The sequence below is a fragment of the Pseudorasbora parva genome, chromosome 1, assembly GCF_024679245.1.
Source record: "Pseudorasbora parva isolate DD20220531a chromosome 1, ASM2467924v1, whole genome shotgun sequence".
NCBI classification, from domain to species: Eukaryota; Metazoa; Chordata; class Actinopteri; order Cypriniformes; family Gobionidae; genus Pseudorasbora; species Pseudorasbora parva.
Window position 1 is genome coordinate 7,894,880 of NC_090172.1, and position 11,337 is coordinate 7,906,216.

General features: G+C 36.6%; 1 protein-coding gene across 1 annotated transcript in view; it reads left to right on the plus strand.

Annotated features, from left to right (window-relative positions):
• The window catches only part of dhx38 (DEAH (Asp-Glu-Ala-His) box polypeptide 38), a 33,862-nt gene extending 22,884 nt beyond the window's left edge, over window positions 1-10,978 (plus strand). Inside the window, exons 21-27 of the mRNA XM_067414998.1 lie at window positions 1,816-1,970; window positions 2,062-2,217; window positions 3,337-3,471; window positions 3,570-3,695; window positions 5,182-5,277; window positions 5,356-5,477; window positions 9,777-10,978. Coding sequence (XP_067271099.1) covers window positions 1,816-1,970; window positions 2,062-2,217; window positions 3,337-3,471; window positions 3,570-3,695; window positions 5,182-5,277; window positions 5,356-5,477; window positions 9,777-9,858 — 872 coding nt within the window. The 3' untranslated portion in view covers window positions 9,859-10,978. The remainder of the gene's footprint in view (window positions 1-1,815; window positions 1,971-2,061; window positions 2,218-3,336; window positions 3,472-3,569; window positions 3,696-5,181; window positions 5,278-5,355; window positions 5,478-9,776) is intronic.
• Window positions 10,979-11,337: the final 359 nt, after the last annotated feature.

The following is an 11,337-nucleotide window of genomic DNA, read 5'->3' on the forward strand; positions in this document are numbered from 1 at the left end:
AGAAAAACGTGTTCTGATTTAGTATCTGCTGTCAGATATAATGTTGTCAGGCTATATGTCATTATTCTAACGTTATTTTTGTAACTGGTTACAAAATAAAAAGTCTCACCTCAGAAAAACAAACTTTCCTGAGCTGCAAATCACTTCACTATATCCACCTTTTCTCTAACGAGCCTACCTCATTTTAGATTATGGAGGCATTTCTGGTTTTGGTGAAATTCCCCTCCAAAAGACTGAGGTCGCTTTAATTTTTATTAAAGATTGCTCTGTTAGTGCAGTTCATTTGAATAAGTTAGAAGAACGCTGCCATCTGAAGTTACCCTGGTGTGCACCAAACAAGAGGATCGAGACCGCTGAAAAGATGGATCTCTGTCCGCTTTCAAATGAACTCTGGTGGTGTTCGAAGGAAATATAAACGCAACACGGGACAAAGACATGAATGAACCAAAAACCAGACATTATGTCAAAAGATGCGACCCTACAAAGGACAGATTACTCAAGCACACCTGTTTTTTCTCGTCATAGTTGTGATGTTGCCCAACCCAGTTCAGTACAGGCGTCAGAACCGCGTCATCTCGCTGCAGATCTTCATTTGTGTGTGTTGGAGGGATTCCTGCTGCTGTTTTGACTCCTTTACACATTTTAAGCTGGTCAGCTGGTCAAAACCATCATAAGTAGGCACATACAATGAGCACATTTAGCCCAGAACACAGCATTGTTTTGGATGTTCCCGAAATCCAAGAGTGAGGAGAGTGACCGATCAGGTTGTGAATGTGAACATAACCCTATGCCTTTAGGTTAGGTGTTAAAATGCCAATGTAAATGCTTAGTGGACCAGGATTTTTTTTTTTTTTTTGTACGGAACCGAACTACAAAAGTGAACACACCCTGAAACAAATCATTTCAAATCATAATGTACTACAAATAATCCATATTCGTCAGTTTGACTAAAAGTGCTGTAACATTTTGAGATTTACGTAACGGCAACGCTTGTTTTCTTTAATGTGATATTTAAGAATAACTATGCCTCTTTTCATTCGCTGTGTTTTTTCTCCTCCTGTTTATTTATTAATTTTTTATTTTTTATTCCACTGTAACAGTGTGTAATCAGTTAATGTCGTAAGAACTATTCCACAGGTGCATGTGCAGTAATTGTTTTTGAAAAAAAATGTTCAAACTATTTCTAAGAAAGATCTGTAAAGCTTATTTGGACTTTACAAAATTATCTTTAAAACATAGTGTCCTGAAAAAGGGATGTTTCTTTTTTGCTGAGCATATATTCACTCACCAGTGTTTGGATATATCAGTGTTTAAAGATAACTGATGGTAGTGACATGATTTTCATTTGGGAAAAATCTCTTGACTGTAACGCATTCTGGTTGAGTAGATTTAAGCTTCTGAAGTGCTGCAGTGAAGTATTAAGGTCTTACTCAAAGTTCAGCTGTAGCAACTGAAGTAAAACTGTCTATGTGACCAGAGAGGGATCTCAATCTCATTTCTTGCGTATCTCTCAGGGGTTTGTGGGGATTTGACTATGTGGAGCGCTTTTCCCTCCAGCACTCGTCTCGTGTTAACAGCAGATTATTTCTGATTAAGGCTTACCTGCCCAAATATCTTCTCTGCTTTTCACGGCGCTCTCTCGCTAATCTTCTTAGTCTGTCATGTAATCTTTGAAATCTGAGCTTCTGAAAAGTTTGATCAGAATCTCAAAGTGGAATCATTTTCCCACCATCAGCACTTTGGAAAGAGGTGCTTTCTAATCCGTTTGGACTTTTTCCTGTATTTGAGGATGCTTTCTTCTCATCTCTGTCTCAGGTGCTCTGACTCCCACCGGGCGGCTCATGGTGGAGTTTCCTCTGGATCCTGCTCTGTCGAAAATGCTGATCGTGTCATGTGACATGAGCTGCAGCGCTGACATTCTTATCATCGTCTCCATGTTGTCAGTGCCGTCCATCTTCTACAGACCAAAGGTACGCTACTAGGCTCTTTACTAGAACCTGCTTACCAGCAAATGTGCTATACGTGTGATTTCGGTCCTCAAAACTGCTGTTACTTGTCTAGGGTCGAGAGGAGGAGAGTGACCAGGTGAGAGAGAAGTTCTCGGTGCCTGAGAGTGATCACCTGACCTACCTCAACGTTTACCTGCAGTGGAAGAACAACAATTACTCCAGCATCTGGTGTAACGATCACTTCATCCACACTAAAGCCATGCGTAAGGTACGTCAACCTGAGGCGTCGATCTCAACCAATCAAATTCATTAATTCCGTGACTTGTTATTTAAAATTTTTCCTGAAGTCCACTTAAAATAATCCAAATGAATTTGCATGAAAAGTGGTCAAAGTCTTTGACTATTACAGCTAATGTGCATACACTATTTTGCTGATGAAATATTAAGACTTCTATTTAAATTGTCTCTTTGCATGGGAAATAAGTAGCAATATAAGTTACCTCTGTCCCTTTCTCAAAGTATTTCTTTCATACATTCATTATTTATTTAATCTGGGGAAAATACACATTAATAATACATATGATTAATGCAAAATGTGCCGGAATTAGTCACACTTAGTCCCTGTGCAAGTTAATTTAAAGTGTAAAAGGTTTCAATTCATAATACATGAATTTATTACATGCATTTACTTAATAAAAATACAGCAGAGAAAAGAGTTATATTGTGAAATATTATTACAATTTAAAAGGATGGTTTTCTATTTTAATATACTTTAAAATACAATTTATTTCTGTGAGGGAAAGCTGAAATTTCATCATCTATTACTCAGTCTTCAGTGTCACATGATCTGTCAGAAATCCTTCTAATATGCTAATTTGATACTCAGTTATTATCAATATTGGATACAGTTGTGCTGCTTCATTTTTTTTGGAACCTGTGATACATTTTTCAGAATTCATTGATGAATAAAAAATTCAAAAGCACAGCATTTATTCAAAATAGAAATCTTTTCCGACTATATAAATCTGTACTTGTTCCTTTTTATCAATTTGACACATCCTTGCTGAAAAAGTATTATTTTCGATCAAAAAAAGGAAGGAAAAAAAAAACTGACACCAAACTTTGGAATGGTACTGTATATTGTTACAAAATATTTATATTTTAAATAAATGCTGTTCTTTTAAAACAAAAATATTACGTAAAAATTCCTGCAAAAATTCACAGATGTTATTTGATGTTTTTGTTTTTTGTTTTTTTATATATATGTCCATCTAACAGGTTTTACCGTACATTTTCTCTGAAAGTTTTAGTGCAAAATTAAGCCTATAGTTTTATTTTGTTAGAGTTTTATTAAATAACAATGTGTGTGTGTGTGTGTGTGTGTCAGGTGCGTGAGGTTCGATCTCAGCTCAAAGACATCATGGTGCAGCAGAAAATGAACCTGGTTTCCAGCGGCTCTGACTGGGATGTGATCAGAAAGTGCATCTGTGCTGCGTACTTTCACCAGGCGGCTAAATTAAAGGTTCACAGCTACTTGGCTTATTTGGCAATGTAATGTTGGATTCATTTTCATCAAGCAACAACTGAAGTGTCTTCATGGCCTGTGTTTTGTGTGTTTAGGGAATAGGGGAGTATGTGAATGTGAGAACTGGGATGCCCTGCCATCTGCACCCCACCAGCGCTCTGTTCGGGATGGGCTACACCCCTGACTACATCATCTACCATGAACTGGTCATGACCACAAAGGTACTTCCTTCTCCTCAGTCCTTAAATGTGAAGTGACATAAGTTAGTGTGACACGTGGTGCTATATGGGTGATGCAAGTTTGAATCCAGATGTGTTTTTTTATTGTTGTATTTTTAATCTATTTGTATTTGTATTTATTGTTTATTTGTATTTAATTGTTCTTGTTTCAATGTAAATAAAGATTTAAGTACTGACTAATATTAATTAAAAACATGTACTTATATAGGTGTAAGGTTAGCGTCTGGTTTAGGGTTAGTTGCATGTTTTTATCCACAATTCATAGTTTTTATTATAGTAACTACATGTAACAAAGACACTGAAATAAAGTGTTGCCATATTTATTTATTCCTGTTGATGGCAAAGCTGGATTTTCAACATTAGCAGTCTTCATTACTCCAGTCTTCAGTGTCACATGATCATTCTAATATTCTGATTTGATGCTCAAGAAACATTGTCATCACATTTATTACATATCACATATATAACTGTTAAAATCAGTTTTTGCATATTATTATTATTATTATTATTATTATTATTATTATTATTATTATTATTATTATTATTATTATTATATATTTTTAGTTATTTTTTTAAACATGATGCTTTTTTAGTGTTTTTTGATTAACAGAAAGTTTAAAAGAACAACATGCATTGAAAAGGGAAAAGATGTCTGTCACTTTTCATTAAATGTAATTTGTTCTTGAAGAATTGTAATATAGTGTATAACAGTTTCCACAAAAATAATTAATAAACTGTACCGCTCAATTTTTTAAAAAGATTTTAAATGTTTTTGAAAGAAGTACCATTAAATTAAGAAAAACATTAAAACAGTAATATTGTGAAATATTACTACACTTTAAATAGCTTTTTTTTCTGTTTTAATATACAATTTTTAAAAGTATTTTATCTCTGTGGTGACAACACATGATCCTTCAGAAATCATTGTAAAAAAAATTATTTTGTGCACTTTTATCGGTGCTCAATTATCAATTACCTCAATTGTTATCTCAATTACCATTAGTTCTTTTTTTTATCAATGTTGAAAACCATTTTACATCCTTAATATTTTTGTGGAAACTGATACATTTTTGTTAAGTTATATATAAGATACAATTAGATGCAAAATGTTTAATGCAAGGGTTAAAATGCAGTGGAAACAATGTTCAGAATAAACTAGGCATGTTTTTCAGTTATTCACAAAACATTTTTACCTACCAATATAGCAAGACATGATAAACATGTTAAATACATGTTCAGATTTTTTGACATTTCAACAATTAAACAATTTGTATTAATTTGTTAACCGGCCGAACAAACTGCAGAAACTTTAAGACTGTCATCTCTCTTTTTTTGCTTCTGACTAAAAAGCTCATTAAAATATTCATGATATTCATTAAATTTTGACTAAAATTTATTTTAGTCTATATAACACCCAGAGCCATGGTGAACAGTTATTTGATGACATGCATGTGTGTTTGTGTTTCAGGAGTACATGCAGTGTGTGACGGCAGTGGATGGCGAGTGGCTGGCTGAGCTTGGGCCCATGTTCTACAGTATCAAACATGCAAACAAGAGCAGACAGGTACATATCACTGATTCAACACTTATGGTGCATATTTGCCTCTATTTTAGTCTCGCTCACTTTTGGTCCCTCTTCCAGGAGAACCGAAGGAGAGCCAAGGAGGAGATCTCCATCATGGAGGAGGAGATGTCCCTTGCACAACAACAGATCATTGCACGGAAAGAGGAGCAAGACAGGAAGAACAACCTGGGCAGTGTCAGGTACTTCAGCAATCACAATAATAATAATAATAATAATAATAATAATAATAATAATAATAATAATAGATTTTATTTATAATGCACTTTTCATTCCGAAGAATCTCAAAGTCACAAATACTGCTGTCACTCAGGGTTTAGAGTCACTTCCTGCTCGCACTCTCATGAAATCTGAATCATCCTCTTTAAAAGGAAGCCATCAAATGGCTGCCGTGATGAAATACTAATGTCGCAATTTTTGGGAAGACTATTATCCCCCTCACACCCTCCTCATCTCTTTCCTCACCTAGCGTCGTCTTGTCTTCTTCATGATGAGGTTTTCTCACCTCCAATCTCCACAGGAGAGAAAAAAGAAATAATATTGACTCCTGGCTGACCCCCATTACTGTAGCAATTTAAATTGTACCGCCTCGGACGGGGGGGAGAGAGACAGCCGCTAATTTTTCAGTCTAATCCGGGAAATTAATTTTACACACACCTGTCAGCCCCATAAAAAAGGGAAATGTGTCCTGTAAAATAACACTTCATTAATTAATCAGGACTTTTATCTCTGTATCAAAGCCTTCGGCTGACTGTCCGCGTGATGGACGTCCTGACAATAATCACATTAAAAGTGGGGATTAGACTTTTGATTTGCATGATGGGGGGATGGATAATTAAGGTGCCAGCCTCCCTCTTGGGTTCTGATGCCTTCATGGGGTTTTAAATAAGCTGATAGGAAGACACTGCCTGATCTAAGATGAGATCACAGCTCATCTACTCACACCTGACCTGAATCCTGCAGGACCCACAGGTCACTTAGAGGACGTTTTACAATTCTTCTAAAGAAAATGCTTTGAAAATCAGTGCCGTAGCCACCTTCCTAGGTGGAAGTAATCTAGTTTTGGTAATGTATGAGACTTCCGATTCATTGGACACTTTAGAGAAATAATGAGAAGGATAAAAAAGTGCAGTAAATGTTTTTTGCGCTTCAAATCAGTGTTAATATGGTAAGAAGTACCAGTTTGCAGTATCAAGCAGCGTAACAAGCTGTTTTGTACAGCTAAAAAATAACTAGAAGCCACACACGTTCAATTTACAAATGGCCATGCCTCTATTACGTGAAGAATAAGGTGGATAGTACTAGGAAGTTGCTTGGTTGCCAGGGTGTTGCTATGTGGTTGTTTAGAGGTGATTTTAGTTTTGCTATTGTGATTTGGGTTAGGGGTTGCACAGACTAGTCGACTTTAAGGCTCTGCTGTCACACTTTAAGCTTGGCGTCGACTAGTCATGGCCTATAGAGGGCGCAACAGGATAAGAAATCTTTGAAGTCTGCTTTTACGCTTCTTTTCCAACAGTTAAAATGACAAATACACAGAGCGCTCCTCAAGATAAGCTTGGCTATACCATCTGGATGCTCAACATTGAAATGAGTAAATGCACATTTTTAACAGCTTATTGTACACGTAAGTTAATCGCCTTTCTAAAGTAATGCCCTACTGCATTTTAGCACGTTTTACTGCATTTTACATTCTGTAGCGTGGAAATTATTGTCAATACAATCTCTGTGATTTCTCAATAAAAGTAGTTAACAAACTGAAAAGTTCTAGCATATGTTTCTTAGTAATTAAAACCCACAGCTTCACTATAAGTAGAGAGATGCTGCCAGGTAGAATTCATTCATATGCAATCGCTCTTTCATTTATGCATTCATATAAATGTAATCTTTACTGTGCTACTTTATGTGTACCTGATTCAGAATGAGCTCGAGGTTCAGGCTTATTTTTTCATTAATGGCCTGATCAGTGGCTAGTCAACTTGTCTTTAATCACGTAAATGTTGACAAGTCGTTCAACACTTAATCTGGTTGGATGTTTACTGGCCCAAATCAAAAGTCTCGGACCCAAGAAGAAAAACTGTTCCAAACTGCTTTAAGCCTTTATCTATTGCTGCTGAATGTTGAAAATGAATGCTGAAAGGGTTAGTTCACCCAAAAATGAAACCAAGCTTATGATTTACTCACCCTCAAGTCATTATAGGTGACATTCTTCTTTCATACAAATACAATCAGCGTTATATTTAAAAAGTCCAGGCTAACCTTAATCCCAGCAGTAGTCCCAACAGCTTACCATCAAATAACGTGCTCCACACGGCTCCGATGGGTTAATAGAGGCCTTCTGATTCGAATCGATGCGTTTGTGTAAGAAAACGATCAATATTTAAAACTTTATAAAGGAAACCCGCCTTGAAGTCTTTCATTGTAAAACATGGCGGTTAAGTATAGCCACAAGATGGCGCCAGAGTTAAGCATAGAAGTAGTACCGGTCAAGATGACTCGTAGTACCCGGATGAGCGGTTGTTATCTGGAAATAACATACCGCTGGAATGCGCGATTGACCAATCAAAATCAAGTATTTCACAGAGCTGTGTAATAAGGCCACCTAATATAAAGTGGGGTCAAAGTCTTTATAGTCTCATACACACTGCAACTAAATTTGGACTTTTAGTGCTTAGTCCTGTTCTGTATACACATAAGTTCAGTCATTTACTTGAATGACAACTGCATTTTACAACTGAATGAACTCTTAAAATTCAAATACTGACAATCACCCAAAATATTGCAACTCCGCAATTGTCCACTTTATTCATAATAAATCCATCTTTAAGTAATACCACACCTCGCCTCGAGCCACACAATTTGAGGAATCATTCATTCAGTTCATTTTCAGGACAAGTCATTTGCGAAAGTTTAAAGTCTGCATGAACTGGAATTTGCGATCTACTTTACTTCAGTATTGTCATGCATGATGGAATATTGAGTCAGGTCAAAAAGAGGCCTCGGCTTGATTTTAGGGCGGCACCTCACCGTCTCTAGCTCGCAGCAAACTGACAGGGTTTTTTAAAGGAATGGTTCATCCAAAAATGAAAATCCTGTCATTTACTCTCTCTCCCATGGTGTTCCATATCTGTATGAGTTTCTATCTTCTGTTGGACACAAACGAAGATAATTTGAAGAATGTCTGGTTACCAGACAGTTGAGGGTATTTTGTTTCCTAATATGGAAGTAAGTGGCTACTGTTAACTGTTTGACCCCCAGCATTCTTTAAAATCAGATTTGTTTTTAAGAGTAAGATGGCGCTTTTTTTTCCTTCTTCTGTGGATTAACTTAAATGGATGCATTGATCAACACAAAAGCTAACATTGAAAAAGTTTGAATCGAAAAAGTTTACCTACCTGTTTTTGTGTTGAGTATCTTATTTGATACATAAGGCTTTTATTACTCACAGTAAGAATATAGAGCTCATAACCTGTGTTTATTTGTTCAGAGGCCTAAACTAAGCAAAAATATGCAATATGATATTTATAAGAACAGTGCTTAAGGTGAAATCAATCTTTATAACAGTATAGCAGACTACTTGCATGAAATTCATATAAATATCAGTTGTCGCTCTATATCTCCAAATCATTTGTCCTATAAGATGATTTAAATGGTTAGTGTTATATAGGTTTTATTGTGGGGGCAAAACATAATGCAAGGCAATACGATGATTGAGAGGTGAACAAATAAACGTTCCTCAACCCTGATGAATCATATTTGCTACATTTTAATATTATTTTACTAAAGAAAAAGTGACGTATGGATAATCAAGTAAACCTAAGTTGCTTGAATCCAGTAAGGGAGATTTCATTCAAAAAGACATAAACCACAAGCTGAAGGGGTATGAACTATTAATCAGTAGATTGTGTACAGCCGTTTTTTCAGTAATGGTTTGATCATTTAGAGGCCTTAGAAATGTGTGTATCGAATATGATGCATTCAAACTCATCTCAAACAGGAGGGACTCATACAATAATAATGTCTAAACATAATGGCATAGTGGCAGAGAGCTTTGTAACTTGCATGTTCATCAGAAAATGTAAAAATCAAGTTAATTGGAATGCTTAAAAAAGGTCTAAAACTGGCTAAAAGTTGAAAAGGAGGCAGCAGAAAGAGAAGTGATGGAGGTGTGAGCAGAGTCAGCGATGGAGGAGCTGGAGGGTCACGGCCTGATGGATGTAATTGCTGGCGGTGTGAGGAGGGGAGCGCCGTGCAGTGCTGTAATTAAAGATGATAGATCGCCCTGTCAGCTACATCAGACCCGTGTCCCGCAGGTCCCACAGAGACAAACTGTCCTTTCCTCTCTGTCTATTCTTCTCTTTTAACCTTAGAGCAAATCTCACAACTTCTGATGCATGGCACATTACAGTCACACACACAGCCTTTCTATTTAAATTAACATCCTGTAATAAAAAAAAAAATGTCTTTTCATCATTTTCAAACAGGTCAATCAAGATCGTCACCCCAGGAAGGAAAGAAGAAATGCCTATGACGCCAAAACGAACACCGGCCCGATTTGGCTTATAGTACCAACAATTTCTCCCACATATTGCAAATATGATGTCATTAGATTCAGGTTGGTTTTTCAGTGTTTTTTTTTTTTTTTTTACATGATTATCATAGTGTTTGTTGCATGCAGCTTCCAGGTTTGGCCAGCAGTAGGAGCAATTGTATAAGGAGAAAAATTTTCAGCCATCACCTCTTCCCCTCAGACCGTGAGTGTATTTGTGTGCTTCCCTTGTACTGTCTGGACTGAGACAAAAAGTGGATGCGTGTACAGCACCTGATCTTTCATTGATTCAGTGCTTAAATTTAAAAACAAACACTTTTGTCATTCTTAGCTTTGTATGCACATGAACTAAAGAAAAAAAAAAACTTTTTATTTGACATTATAAATCTAGCCCAACAACAGGGCTTTTTTTGAGTTTGAAGTGTTTGTCTAAACCAGAGCAGCCAAATTTTTTTTATTCATGCGCTTCTGTAATATTCACTTTGCCCCAGAATTATAATTCACACTGTCTCATATTTTGGCTTGTGAAATGCAGCCGTTGTATCATTCCTTCAGAGAACACAGAGCGTCCATGAATATTAACTTCCTGTACTTTGATAGGTTAATCCCCTGTGGATGAAGCATGTCTTTGTTATTCTGACAAAAAAAAAAAAAAAAAAAACATTGCTAGAATATTTCATCATTCTGCTGGAATCAACACTGACCAGGCGGCGGTCAAATCCTGTCGTCTTTGATGCAATTGGGCTGCAAGTCATTGAACGGATCTGCCGTGTACCGACAGAGATAACAGGCCTCGGCTGCGAATTCACAAAAAACACAACATGATCAACTGCTTTCCACTGAGGGTCATTTTGCTTGCTTTCTGATTTGTAGGCCTCTGCTGGTCTCTTTGTATTTTGTGAAGCTTTGAAATAGGGGTCTGTTGAATTTCATGTTGTGTACAGTATATCTGTATATTGTGTTTTGTTTCTTTTTTGTATGATTTAGATATGCACAAGTCAAAACATGTTTAGACGTGGGTAAATTATGTTTTCGCGGGAAAAAAAAGGAATAACCATATTTTTTGAAAATGTAAAATTCATTCTGTGATTCAACTTTATGGTTTTATCTTCAATATTAAAGAAGTGAACACAGCGACACTTTGTTACCTTTGTTTGTAAGGTGGCAATTATATAACTGCATTTTAAAGGCAGGGTAGGCGATTTGTTCCAAAAACAATGTGTATATAGCCTGTGGAAGGTACCATACAATGTACGTCCGAATGCAACGACTGGACGAACATCACACATCATCGGCGCGTTTCATGCTGTGCAGAGTTGGACAGACGTCATTCACCGAGCACCAAAACCAAAACAGCAGCCTTTTACAGGTCCTCCTGAACCAAAACAACCCGCTCATGCTGCGTTCACAACATATTGTCATCTGGAAGAGATGGAAACCTGTGGTGTTATACTGGGAGCGGTCTGTCACTCGAATTCATGCATTTCAATGGCAAC